The sequence below is a fragment of the Cyprinus carpio genome, unplaced genomic scaffold (assembly GCF_018340385.1).
Source record: "Cyprinus carpio isolate SPL01 unplaced genomic scaffold, ASM1834038v1 S000006757, whole genome shotgun sequence".
NCBI lineage: Eukaryota > Metazoa > Chordata > Actinopteri > Cypriniformes > Cyprinidae > Cyprinus > Cyprinus carpio.
The window spans coordinates 346,930-361,231 of record NW_024879354.1 but is presented as its reverse complement, the minus strand read 5'-3'; the positions used below and the strand labels follow the sequence as shown (position 1 = coordinate 361,231).

At 40.6% G+C, this 14,302-nt stretch overlaps 1 protein-coding gene across 1 annotated transcript in view; it reads left to right on the top strand.

The window, feature by feature from the left end:
• The first annotated feature begins 133 nt into the window (after nt 1-133).
• LOC122144758 (1-phosphatidylinositol 4,5-bisphosphate phosphodiesterase beta-4-like) overlaps nt 134-14,302 on the top strand; it is a 50,017-nt gene continuing 35,848 nt past the window's right edge. The window contains 8 exon segments of the mRNA XM_042755908.1: nt 134-245; nt 5,056-5,109; nt 5,188-5,269; nt 5,833-5,933; nt 6,199-6,256; nt 7,192-7,300; nt 8,463-8,673; nt 13,450-13,543. Coding sequence (XP_042611842.1) covers nt 172-245; nt 5,056-5,109; nt 5,188-5,269; nt 5,833-5,933; nt 6,199-6,256; nt 7,192-7,300; nt 8,463-8,673; nt 13,450-13,543 — 783 coding nt within the window. The 5' untranslated portion in view covers nt 134-171.

Genomic DNA, 14,302 nt, shown 5'->3' with positions numbered 1-14,302 from the left:
GTAATCTAATAGTCTGATTTGTCCCTGATTCTTGAGCTTCTTCAGATGTGAATCATTCAAAGCGTCTCCTACAAAGATGCTTCTCGACCTGACCATTGATCGCGATCTACTACAAAACATGTTATGTGTTATTTCTCCTCACGTACGATTGTTTTGTGTTTTCAGAAATGGATGGAAGGCCTGAAATCGGTGATTCACAACTTCAAGGCGAATAACGTGTGTCCAATGACTTGCCTGAAGAAACAGTAAGTAGATTCAGATAAAGATGATTCAACAAACAAACTAATTGTTTGAGATCTGTTAGATGTCTGTTTGAGATCTTTTGAAGATCTGTTTGACATGGTTCACAAAAAATCCTCGTCCATTTGGGAAGGTGCGCGTGCAGTCAGTGGAGGCTCACAAAGCGGAGCCAGGCGAAAGTATAAATCCTGCTTTAACTATAACGATAGGAATCATTGCCACATTTCTTGTCAACATCTTTCATTAATTGCTGTCTCGTTTGTATTTGGCCAGTTTGGATCTGTTGCAGAAGTGTTTGAGATCTGTGAGTGTTGTTGTATGTTTATGTGTTTTATGTGGAGCATTTGCTGCAAATCCAATTTCCCCTTGTGGGACAATAAAAGTACTTTGACTTTGACTGTTGCAGATCTGTCTGAAATCTGTTAGAGGTCTGTTTGGGATCTTTTGGAGATCTGTTGCAGATGTGTTTGAGATCTGTTGCAGATTCAAATTCAATTCAATTCAATTCAAGTATATTTGTATAGTCCTCTTTATGATACAAATCGTTGCAAAGCAATTTTACAGAAAATTAAGTTTCTACAATATTTAGTAGTAGCTTATCAGTGGTGACTGTCAGTTCATGTGCATACGGCAGAAATGTACGGAAAAATCAATTAAAGACGTAATCAAACAGACGATGAACACTATTAACAGCAATTATCTATATCTAAGGTCCTGTGAGGGGTTGGCATCATCTCTTTTCAGGTGTTCTTGATCCATACTGAAGCTAGTCCGTGGCAAAACAGAGAAACAAATAGAGACATAATTAGCGTAGCTGCTGTTCCAACCAAGTAAAATTAATTAGTTTAACCCAAGCTAAAGAATAATAATGCGCATTTGATCAGATATAACTGCAGTCCAAAATTATGAGATGCATTATTTGAATGCTTGGCCAAAGAGGTGTGTTTTTAAATCTAGATTTAAACAGAGAGAGTGTGTCTGAGCCCCGAACATTATCAGGAAGGCTATTCCAGAGTTTGGACTATCAAAAGTCCAGCGAATCCACACCCTTTAGTGGACTTTGCTATCCTAGGTACTATCAAAAGTCCAGCGTTTTGTGACCTCAGGGAGCATGATGGGTTGTAGCGTGGTAGAAGACTAGTTAGGTACGCAGGAGCGAAGCCATTAAGGGCCTTATAAGTAAGTAATCATATTTTGTAACTGATACGGAACTTAATAGGTAGCCAGTGCAGAGACTGTAGTATTGGGGTAATATGATCATATTTTCTTGACCTGGTAAGGACTCTAGCCGCTGCATTTTGGACTACCTGTAGCTTGTTCATTGAGGATGCAGGACAAGCACCTAGCAGTGCATTACAATAGTCCAGTCTAGAGGTCATGAACGCATGAATTAGCTTTTCTGCATCAGGAACAGGTAACATGTATCGTAGCTTGGCAATGTTTCTAAGATGGAAGAATGCTGTTTTTGTAACATGGGAAATATGATTTTCAAAAGACAAGTTACTGTCTAATATAACACCCAGATTTTTTACAGTAGAGGAAGTAACAGTACATCCGTCTAGTTGCAAATTGTAATCTACGAGATTCTGTGTAATGTTTTCTGGTCCAATAAGTAATATCTCTGTCTTATCTGAATTTAATAGGAGAAAATTATTGGTCATCCAATCTTTTACATTTTTAACACACTCTGTTAGCTTAGATAATTTAATCTGGTTTCGTTGAGATACATAGTCTAGTCAAGTCAAGTCAAATCACTTTTATTGTCATATCACCACAGCACATGTGCCTTGGTGAGTGAAATTCTTGGGAGTTTTGCTACGTAAGAACCTATGTTTAAAAGCGTATGTCTGTCGTAGACAGTTATACAAACAGTATCCAACATGTAGGACAACAAAATAACATTTAAAACAAACAAAAAACTGCAAAGTTTACTCGGAGCTTGCAACACGCCCGCCATGCTTGGCGCCATCTTGGATTCAGCATATAGATCTATAGTTGACAACCCTCTTCGCACACCTTGGCAATAGAATCGCCATTGGCTAGTAAATTTTTCAGTTTACTCGCCAGACTGATATATATACTGTATATATATTATTCCAATCAGCTTATCTTTGTAAAATGGCACAGCTTCTTAAATCTTAGCTTCTTAGTCAGTCAGTCAAGCATTGTATTATGGTATTAAGCACTATTTAATGATAGAACTTTAGTGATTAGAACTAAAACTTGATAACCATCTATGAATGCATATTTGTCATTTTAACTGAACTTAAGACTGGTGGTGATGCTTAAGATATTCTTGGTCATTCAGGGTTTCTGTAAAAAAAAAAAAAATAATAGTAATAGATCATATTAATTATTATTAAAAGATAATACTACTACTAATTCTACTACCATACTAACAATATACAATGCACTACGGATTGATAAGCTGCTGGGTTCATGAATATTAATCACGTTGTCTGCGTTAGGTCGAACTGATTTGCTTAAATCAAAACAGGAATGGTAATAGATGAGCGTCAGCCAATGAAATTGCCATTTGTGCATTAGCTCCGCCCACTAGCGGAGAAACCGGCATGTCTTCTGCTTGTTCTAAAAAGCTGAATAATTCTAAATGAACTCCATTATTTTCACAAGAAAATACAACAAAGAATATAGTTAACATGTATCGCGTCAATTCAGCGTGGTAAGACTCTCGCTCTCTATCTCTGCATGTGTGAAAAACAGCGCTATCAGCAAAGCCACGACGAGTCGAGCGTCTTCACACAGAGTTTACAGAGCGTCAAATACAGGTGTGCTGTGCGTCCATTGAGATGAATTGAAAAAGTACAGATCGCTTGATGGAGAGCAGAACTCTGAAGCGCTCAGTCAGTGTTCAGCGAGTGAAAATATATCTGTGCTAATCTTATAATAGCCTTGAACACACACTGGCGAGTAAAATCTAAGAATTAATTAGCCAGTGGCTAACGATAGACATCATTTAGTCGCATATGCGAGTGATTTGCTCGCAATGTAGAGGGTAGAAACAGTAGAAACTAATCCCGTATTTTCTAATAATATTACCAAGGTGCAACATGTATATTGAAAATAGCAGAGGACCTAGGACAGGTCCTTGTGGCACTCCATATTTTACTGGTGATAAATGAGATGACTCCCCATTTAGATAAACAAAGTGGTAGCGATCGGACAGGTAGGATCTAAACCATCTTAAAGCCTGCCCTTGGATACCTGTATAGTTTTATAATCTATCTATGAGTATGTCGTGATCTATGGTGTCGAACACAGCACTAAGATCAAGTAAAACTAGCAATGAGATGCAGCCTTGGTCTGATGCAAGAAGGAAGTCATTTGTAATTTTAACAAGTGCAGTTTCTGTGCTATGATGGGGCCTGAAACCCGACTGAAATTCTTCATAGAGATCATTTTTTTTGCAGGAAGGAGCACAGTTGAGCAGACAACTTTTTCTAAAATTTTAGACATAAATGGAAGATTTGAAATGGGTCTGTAATTTGCCAGTTCACTAGGATCTAGTTGCGGTTTCTTAATAAGAGGCTTAATAACCGCCAGCTTGAATGGTTTTGGGACGTGACCTAAAGATAACGACGAGTTAATAATATTGAGAAGCGGTTTTTCTGCTACAGGTAACAACTCTTTCAGTAATTTAGTGGGTACAGGATCTAATAAACATGTTGTTGGTTTAGATGGAGTGATAAGTTTATTTAGCTCTTCCTGTCCTAGAGTTCAATTCAATTCAATTCAAGTTTATTTGTATAGCGCTTTTTACGATACAAATCATTACAAAGCAACTTTACAGAAAATTAAGTTTCTACAATATTTAGTAGTAGCTTATCAGTGGTGACTGTCAGTTTATGTGCATAAGGCAGAAATGTTCTGAAAAATCAATAAAAGATGTAAACAAACAGACGATTAACACTATTAACAGCAATTATGCAATCAAACTTATAGCAAAATGTGGTAGTTCTGTATGTTGTCTCTGGGTTAGCATCATCTGAGGTCCTCTGAGGGGCTGGCATCATCTCTTCTCAGGTGTTCTGGATCCACTGTTCAATCTTTACACCATGACAATAACCATTCATTTAGAGCAAGAAGTCTACTGAACCTTTCGTGTCCTCGTCGATACGTGGGCAGCGGTCCTGACACGATTATCGTCGCCGCAGGCGTCGTGCTGCGAACCGTCTCGATCAGGCTCCTGAAGTCCCTCTTCAGCGTCTCCGTCTGCCGCTGCGTGGTGTCGTTAACCCCGGCGCAAACCACGACCGCTCTGGGGCTCTCGTCGGCCTTCAGGATCGCGGGTATCTGTGCAGAAACATCGAGAACACGAGCACCAGGGAAACAGTGAGTGTGCACTTTACCTTCGGCTAACGTAGCACGGACGTGTCGGACGATGGAGTCTCCGACGATCACAGCGTCGCGTTCCGTCTTGCGGAGGGGAGAGAAGCGGTTCCGTGTGGAGATCTCGAAGACCGGAGGATGAGAGGTCGGCTCCTAGCTTGTGTCCTCTGCTGCGGGTGTACTCAGGGTCCGTGGTGTCCCGGCGCCGGCGTGAAGGACATCTGGGCAGATCGCGTCCTGGGTGCACCGGGCCTGTGCAGAGAAACACACGGAGTAGAGGGACTGTTAGCAGCGCGCCGTATATTTACCCTGGACTTGTGAGCGTCAGCCCGGGAGGTTTCCAGCGCGGCTCTCCACGTGGCTCTCTCTCAGATGTGTTTGAGATCTGTTATAAACAGATGAGAATCAGCCAAATCCATCAGATGTTTGTCTTCATGAACTTTCTTTGTCTTTCTTTCTGTCTAGTTGGATGAGACTCTCCTTCCTAACGAATGTCAATGGAAAAATCCCGGTCCGAGGGTGAGTGTCTGATTCCTTTGGATCAGCTCTTTATTCGGTGATGTTTCGACTGATCTGATCTGATCTCATCTCATGCAGTATCACACGGACGTTCGGCTCAGGTAAAACGGAGAAGGGAATCTTCCAGGCGCTGAAGGAACTCGGTCTACCCAGTGGGAAGGTCAGAAAGAGTCTTAATTCATGATGCTGCCCTTCAGCAGTGATGCGAATCATCAGTAATGTGATTATGAAGGGAAACGCGTCCCTGACGTTCTCTGATGCAGTTTTATTGCCAGGAATGAACAGTTATTTTAATATTTTATGTATTTATTTGTTTTATTTATTACTTAGGATATTTCTTAATATATTTTAGTATTTAGTGTTTTGTCATTTTATGTACAATCATAGTATTTATTGATATTTTGAATTACCTTTTATTTTTATATTTTCAGTTTCAGTAATGCTGCGTAACCAGGTTACTGAGTTGCTTTTATAAATGTGAACCATTGAGACTTTTTGACTTGTTTCCCAGTTAATACATCTAAAAACCACTGAAAAACAGTTTAATCTCGTTTAACCTGTCAGCGCAATAAAAGACTTTTATTCATGATACGGTTCTGAAAATAAGAAGATTGATTGATTCATCAGTCGCTCATGGATCAAACAAGAAGTTAGATCAGAAGTTAAATACGTGTCTTGCTGACTCTTAACTTAACTCCTAACTGATTTGGTTTTGCGTTGCAGAATGATGAAATCGAGCATTCGGCCTTCACCTTCGACATCTTCTACTCTCTGACGCAGAAGATCTGCCCTCGCACGGACATCGAGGAGCTCTTCAAGAAGATGTACGTCACACGCTGTTCAGTCCTCGGGGTTAACTAGTACTCTAGAGCCAGTGCTGGAGCACTAACTGTGAGACAGACTCTAACAGCTTCAGCAGTTAACATTAACCCGTGTGTTTGACTAACGGTTTATGGAGTGTCAGACGGGTGTCATATAGATGCTTTGTGATGTCTAACTCTCTCTCTCTCTCTCTCTCTCTCTCTCTTTAATGGTTTTGTTTGTGTTATTATAACCAAACCAAATCTTTTCTGCTCAATTTCTTTGCAGCAACGGAGACAAAACTGATTATTTAACCGTAGAGCAGTTAGTCAGCTTTCTGAATGAAGTAAGCTCTTTATCATCATTACTGTGTGTGTGTGTGTGTGTGTGTGTGTGTGCGAGTGTGTGTGTATGTGTGTGTGTGTGTGTGTCTGTGTGTGTGTGTGTGTGTGTGTGTGTGTGTGTGTGTGTGTGTGTGTGTGTGTGTGTGTGTGTGTGTTGTGTGTGTGTGTGTGTGTGTGTGTGTGTGTGTGTGTGTGTGTGTGTGTGTGTGTGTGTGTGTGTGTGTGTGTGTGTGTCTGTGTGTCTGTGTGTGTGTGTCTGTGTGTGTGTGTGTGTGTGTGTGTGTGTGTGTGTGTGTGTGTGTGTGTGTGTGTGTGTGTGTGTGTGTGTGTGTGGTTTTATAAGTGTGTGTGTGTGTGTGTCTGTGTGTCTGTGTGTGTGTGTGTGTGTCTGTGTGTGTGTGTGTGTGTGTGTCTGCATGTCGCTCTGCTTCTGTTTGTCGGTGATGGGCTTCCTGTGATTTGCTCCTGTGTTTGTGTTCACGCGTGTGTGCGTGTGCGTGTGGCTGTGGGTCGTCCTGTGTTTGTGTTCACGCGTGTGTGCGTGTGGATCAGAGCGCCGCTGTGGGTCGTCCTGTGTTTGTTGTATGTTTGGTTTGCTCGTCTTGTGCCTGTTTGTCTGCTGAACACAATTGCTCACTGTCTGTGAACTAGTTAGTGATGTTCAAGCAGGTCAGAAGTAAAGCTCAGAATGTGAGTAAACTGGCCTGATACTCATCTCTTATCTAACATCAGATGCTGTTTCGCTCCGTCTGCTTTAATAAGAGAGGACGTGCTGTGTGTTTTATGTGGTTTGGAAAAATCTGCCCTCATAAGGGTAAAAAATGCGTCTGCGGATGCGCTCCGGTGGACATAGTTAATTCTGTGGCTGTAGTTTCACGAGCCAAAAAAAGTTGAGACTCGTCTGAGGAACATTTTAAGATGTTCATTTTCCCTGTAGAACCAGCGGGACCCTCGACTCAACGAGATCCTCTTCCCCTTTTATGAAGCCAAACGAGTCATGCAGATCATTGAGAAGTACGAGAGAGACACCGACTTGAAAAAGAAAGGTAAATGAAGGAGGTGTGATGAATGAAGGAGGTGTGTAATGAAACGCTCTCAGCTGATCCTCTGCTGCCCTCTGGTGGCCCGAAGGCGTCAGCACTGGGTTTCTTGACTTTAGTCATTTCCAGGTCTGGATATGTATGGAAAAAAAGAGATGTTTGTGTGTCCAGAATATTCCCCGAATTCTGTTTTCTAAAGTATAACATTGATCATTTTTAAAAAATACTATAAAGTGTGTAGGTACAATATTCCAATTATTACAACATTCATAGTCAGAATGAAACATGCATGTTATGTTATGTTAAACGGTTTATCAGATGTTAAAAGAATAGGTAAAAAAAAAAAAAAAAAAAAGATAAAAATTCATCTAAAATTTTCTTTAGAGTTCTGAAGAAAGTCATCTACAAAAAAGATTCCAGATTTTCAAATACTTGTATCTTGACCAACAAAAGCAGTCATAAGGGTTAATTTTTTGAAACTGAGATTTATACATCATCTGAAGCTGAATAAATAATCTCTCCATTGATGTTTGGTTTGTTAGGAGGACAATATTTGTCTGAGATACAACTATTTGAAAATCTGGAATCTGAGGGAGCAAAAAAAATCTAAATATTGAGAAAATCATCTTTAAAGTTGTTCAAATGAAGTTCTTAGCAATGCATATTACTAATCAAAAATTAAGTTTTGATATATTTACAGTAGGACATTTACTAAATATCTTCATGGAATATGATCTTTAATTAATGCCCTAATGATTTTTGGCATAAAAGAAAAATCAATAATTTTGACCAAAAAAATGCATATTTGACTATTGCTACAAACATACCCCAGCGACTTAAGACTGGTTTTGTGATCCAGGGACACATATTGTCCTATCCTAACAAACCATACAAACCAACGCTTATTTATTCAGTTTTCTGATGTATAAATATCAATTGAAAAAAATAAAATTTTGTGGTCCAGGGTCACATTTTTGTTTCACATATTTGTTTCAGTTCAGTTTATTCCTTATTTTTCTTTACTTGGTCTTAAAAAGGTCTCACAAAATCTTAAATGTACCTTCATAAAACCTGCAGAAACCCTGTTTGAAACATCTCCAGAGCAGTCTGGGGATCTGTAACTGAGGGAGAGTTTGAGTTCTCACCTGATCATCGTGTGTGTCTTCAGGTCACATGTCCAGCGACGGCTTCTGCCGCTACCTGATGTCAGACGAGAACGCTCCGGTGTTCCTGGACCGTCTGGATCTGTGTCAGGAGATGGAGCATCCGCTGGCTCATTACTTCATCAGCTCCTCACACAACACCTACCTGACGGGCCGGCAGTTCGGCGGGAAGTCCTCGGTGGAGATGTACCGACAGGTGCTGCTGTCCGGATGCAGGTATGCCTTCATCATCATCATCTCATCCTGAACGTCACTGTGAAGAAATAACAAAACACGCTCCGCTCCTGTCAGAGACTGCATCGTGTCAAAAGCATGTCTGCATGTGTTGCACTGATGGAATGACACACCTGTGTCTCAATACTATACTTCTCACTTTAAACGGGTCATGACATGGATTTTTTTATTATTTTAATATGTTCCTTGAGGTGTAATTATAATGTTAATAAAGTTTTTTGCACATAAAAAACAAAACAAATAAATATGTTGAAGAATGATTATTTTCAACCCTCATTCTAGGGCTGGGCGATTTTTTAGATTTTGTAGATTCGTTTAATGTTTTGCCACAATTTTATTTTTAATAAATTGAGGAATCAAGATTTTGAATAGAAATATTACCAAACATTAGAATTACACACTTTAACAATATACCAGTGATAACAGTAAAGAGAAAAGAACGATCCAGCCGCGTTCAGTGAAGGACCGTGAGTAGAATATATGGCGCTTTTCCACTGCGTGGTACGACTCGGCTCGGCACGGTCTGTTTAGTATCTCTAGAGTGGGAGTGTTACGCCCTTATTAGGGAGCAACAATGAAGGAGGAAAAAGCAGTTTCGGCGGTTACAATACTCTTTATTTTCAGTCTCCATAACAAAGACTATCTCACAAACTCTCGCAACACCGATCAACATCACGGTCCTAGCCAGGGATCGATGTGACTGAAAGGAACGCTCCACGAGGAAGCCCAACAGGAAGCTCTTATCGATAGGCACACCTGTGCACCGGTGCACCCAATCCACCTGATTACCTCACAGCTCTGCAGCGCACCTGTAGGGGGAGCACAAACACACACCAGACACAGCAGAGAAGATAATACAAAGTACAGCCGTGACAGGGAGAGATTATTCAGATGTCGTTATATATGACTATATAAAAAAAACTTTTTCATTCCGCATCGCCCCATCAAGCTCTCACTGGATCCGCTCCTCTGCTATCAACGAGAGGAAAGTCTGTACTTCCACAACAGACAATGAAACTTTTTGTTAAAAAAAGGTGCGCTTGTTCAGAACCGTTGCGTTCGATCCTTCGCTGGCTGTGCTGATTTAAATCTAGCGGTTCTTTTGTGTTTGTGTCATGACGCAGGTAGTGACGATTCTCTCCGGCCAATCTGTGATCAGCAGAGTTTACGCATCACATTTTGGTAACGGTACGGTTCACTTGGAACTACTAAAAAAAGTACCAGCCACCAGATACTGTACCCAGTGGAAAACCCCCCAAAAGTGAACCATACCGAGCCGTACCGTGCCATATCGCTGGGCACCATTCACACAGAAAGAGCTTTTGTGTCGATAAAGATGCGAAGCAGGCAGTGGAATAGGAAACACATGCGAGAAGATGGGAGTGAACTTCTTTTAACTTTTTTAACTTTAGAATTGCCGTTTCATGCATGAGACGCGAGCGCAACAGTCAAACACATCCATGTTTAACTCAAGTCAAGCTTTATTGTCATTCCGCTACATGTGTGGAAATATAGTGGAACGAAATGTCTCGCAGGACCACGGTGCTACATAAACAGTTTTTATACCTATACGGTACGTAACTAACTTACTGAAAGCAGTAATCTACCTATACATACTGTGTACTATAAATAGTTGACTATACATATACATAACCTAAGACAGACTATACAGGTACTTTACATAATAACTGTGCATAATATTGTACAAAAGAGGTATTTAAGGTTAAGAATCAAACAGCAATATGATTTGTGGTACATTTACAAATAAAACATTTGTTAAGTCCTTATTAAGTCCTTGTAACATGGAGTGTTTATAAAAGTGTCTGGTGCGTATGGAGAGAAAAGAGTCAAGCCCACTCACCTGTAGCACACTCAGAATTGCACAATGTTCTTGAGGTTTTCAGCGGTTTACATGTGGTGCGTATGGTGTGGTGGGAGATGGGGGGTAGGGTTGTGGATGAGGTTTCAGAGTGGGGTGAGGTGATTGGAATTGAGAGGTTGTTGAGCAGTCTTGCAGAATGGGCCCTGATGGGGGGAGCACAGGTGCCTGTTGGACACCTGTGCTCAATGTGATAGTGCTCGAAGTGTTGTGGCCGGCACGGACTGACTGAGGTCTTCTCTGATGAAGAGAGGTGTAACGGGAGCTTTTTTCGGCTAGTTAAATACCACTCTCACTGCTGCATTCTGGATCAGTTGTAGAGGCTTGATAGTACATGCAGGAAGGCCCGCCAGGAGAGCATTACAATAGTCCAGTCTGGAGAGAACAAGAGCTTGGACAAGAAGTTGGGTGGCTTGCTCTGACAGGAAGGGTCTAATCTTCCTAATGTTGTATAAGGCAAATCTGCAGGACCGGGTCGTTGTAGCAATATGGTCTGTGAAGCTTAACTGATGATCCATCACAACTCCTAGGTTTCTGGCTGTCCTGGAAGGAGTTATGGTTGACGAACCCAGCTGTATAGAGAAGTTGTGATGAAACGATGGGTTAGCTGGAACCACCCAGCAGTTCAGTCTTAGTAAGGTTGAGCTGAAGGTGATGGTCATTCATCCAGCTAGAAATGTCACTCAGACAGGCTGAAATGCGAACAGCAACCGTCAGATCATCTGGTTGGAAAGAGAAGTTGAGTTGAGTGTCATCAGCATAACAGTGATAGGAAAAGAAAATTTTCTTATCACTTCTTTGTGACTCTCCATGACAATGTGCCTTGATTACAAAACAAAACCCTTCGACACAATCCAAGACACCATTTGACCTTTGATGCATTGTGTCCAGTAGGGTTGGGCGATGTCTACCTAACTGGCATCAGACGATGTCTACAGTGAAACATTGTGATGGATGATGACATCGGGGGGCGGGGTTAGGGGGTGTGCCCGAAGCGTGAATCGTTTGCAGAAAGGCACGGAAAACAAATAAGGCATTCTACAGAGCCACTAAACGGACATGGTTAGTAGGGCTGTGCGATTAATCGAAATCGTAATAAAATCACGATTTGAGCGTGCGCGATTTCTAAATCGCTTTATAGCACGATTTTCCGCGGTCCCGACCTCCCGCAGTATGCTAACCGATCCAATCAGAATGCAGCGCATCTAAGTGGGCGCGAGAACAGAACAGACTGGGCATATGCCTAACTCCAGGTTCACACACTGTCTGTGATGCGTATTTTTTCCGAGCCCATGTTAATGGATCAGAACGTTCACACTGCACGCAGTAAAAGATGTGAACAGAAAAGGTTAGAAATCGAGAGGTGCAAAAAGAATGAATATCTAGCGCATGAGCATAGAGAGAGAGTTGTGAGTGAGAGGAGACATGTTTTAAGTGCGCGCGCTCTCATCGGAAGAGAGCAGCGTGTATCTGAGCACGCGTGTCTGGTTTTGTGACTAAGCAAAGGAAATCTGCGTGCAAGCGGAGAGATTCGCGCTCGCGTATTATTTTAATGTTCTTTCGCGTTACAATAACGCGCTCTCGCTGCTGCTTCTGCACCGCACACACATACTGTATATGCACTGCAGACGGAGTACGTGTGAACCTTGGGCAATGAATATATTTCAGCACCTAAGGCACCGCTACAATGAACTCTATGACCAATGCATGGCAAAAAAAAAGAAAAAAAAAAGAGAGTCCTGGACACGGATTTTATTTTATTTATTTATTTTTTGCCATATGTCTAGACATTTTGTTTGGCATCTTTACTTAGTGATAATTTTGACTTATGTCTGTTCTAGAGGCATGTTACAACTTTTTGATAAAGCTCTCATTGGTTTTCTTTTGTAAACATGTTTCAAATTTATACTGAATGCATTTATGACTGTAAAGCATGTCTGTGTGTGTCAAAATCGTGATTAAAATCGAAATCGCAAAATTGATCAAAACATCATGATAGGTATATTAACGTAAAAATAAAAAAAAAGAAATGGTTAGCCCTAGTGTCCACTGCAGTGGACAGATATGCAACTCCCTCAAAATAAAATATATTGACAAAAAAGTTATTGGCAGGATTTTCAAATGTTTAAAAATAAAAACAGACATGTAAAAAATATATTACTTTTTGATTTAATAAGTCATGACTGAAAGGGTGAACTATCACTTGTTCCTTATGCTGGGATCCTTCTGATATCTGTACAAAGATACGAACGAGCTGTTTAAACCAAACGAGTCGAAGCGAACAATATTTAACTGCATTTGTCCTGAGGACAGACTCATATCTGTTTACTGTATCCAGTGTAGACAAGATAGCGGCAGTGACTGTGATTTCTATTTGCTTTTGATTCGACACTCTCATTCAGTGTGATCAAGTGTTAGCCGTTAGCGACTGGCGGGGCCTATGGTGAGAAGACGACTATTCGCCGATGTCTTGCTCTGGAGGCGTGTTTATGCAAATGTCTGTTCCCCTGTGACATCATCTTGTGCCTCAGATCCGAACGAGCCGTTTTTGGAGCTTGATTAAATAAATGCTTTGTTAATAATGAGGAGGACATTTAAGCTATGAAAGTTGCAGGATGTTTAAATGGTACAAAGACCTCTTATATGCCAAAAGATCAAGGCAAATTTGATTTCTCATGTCATGACTCATTACTGTGATTAATAATGCCATGATAGCGAGCGCATGGAGAGGTGCATTAGCTCACATTTGCTCTCGTCTGTTCAGGGTTCAGCATAAAGCCCCTATAATGCTAGGGTATGTGTGTGTGTGTGTGTGTGTGTGTGTGTGTGTGTGTGTGTGTGTGTGTGTGTGTGTGTGTGTGTGTGTGTGTGTGAGTCAGGTGTGTCGAGCTGGACTGCTGGGATGGTAAAAGTGAGGATCAGGAGCCCATCATCACTCATGGGAAGGCCATGTGCACCGACATCTTGTTCAAGGTGAGCACAAATCAAACGTCACGTCACAGCACTGTGCACAGATCCCAATGCATTGTTTAGTTTAAAGTAGCAAAAATGGACAAATCTTATTTGACATTATTAGTCAATATGCAAATAAAAGTGTCTCATCCAATCAGAATCTGAACTCTGTTTTCAGTTTATTCATAATGAATCTTTTTTTCACTGATTCGTTCATTTGATGTGAATAATCTGATCCTTTGATGTGAGTCTGGAGAAAGTGATCTGAAGCACCTTTCATCGGTGTATTCAGGGCTTGACATTAACTTTTTTGCTCACCAGCCAATGTGCCTAGTGGTTTTTTTAAATTACTAGCCCCTCAAGATTTTCACTGGCCACAATTTTGTAGACAGGAAATTAGGTTTTATATGACTTAAGTTACTGCATACTAAAATTTACTTAAATTGATTTCCAGGACATTTTTGCCTATGTCCTTATTAAATGTATGTGTCGCATTTCATATCAAATTCTTACAATTTATTAATAATTTTGGTTATTATAAAAGACACTATAGGGCTGTTACCAATCAAAATGAAATCAGTATCAACAAAATCGATCTTTCAAATGCAGAATAAACAGAAGCAGCTGAAGTTAAAGGCATTTATATGCACAGACAGTTCAATGATGCTGAAATGCATTAACAATGCAAAATTACAACTGCATAAATGTTATGAGCTTAGTGTTTAACATCAGTTTTTAATATACCAATTTGAAATGTTAGGGGGAAAAAATGCAATGATA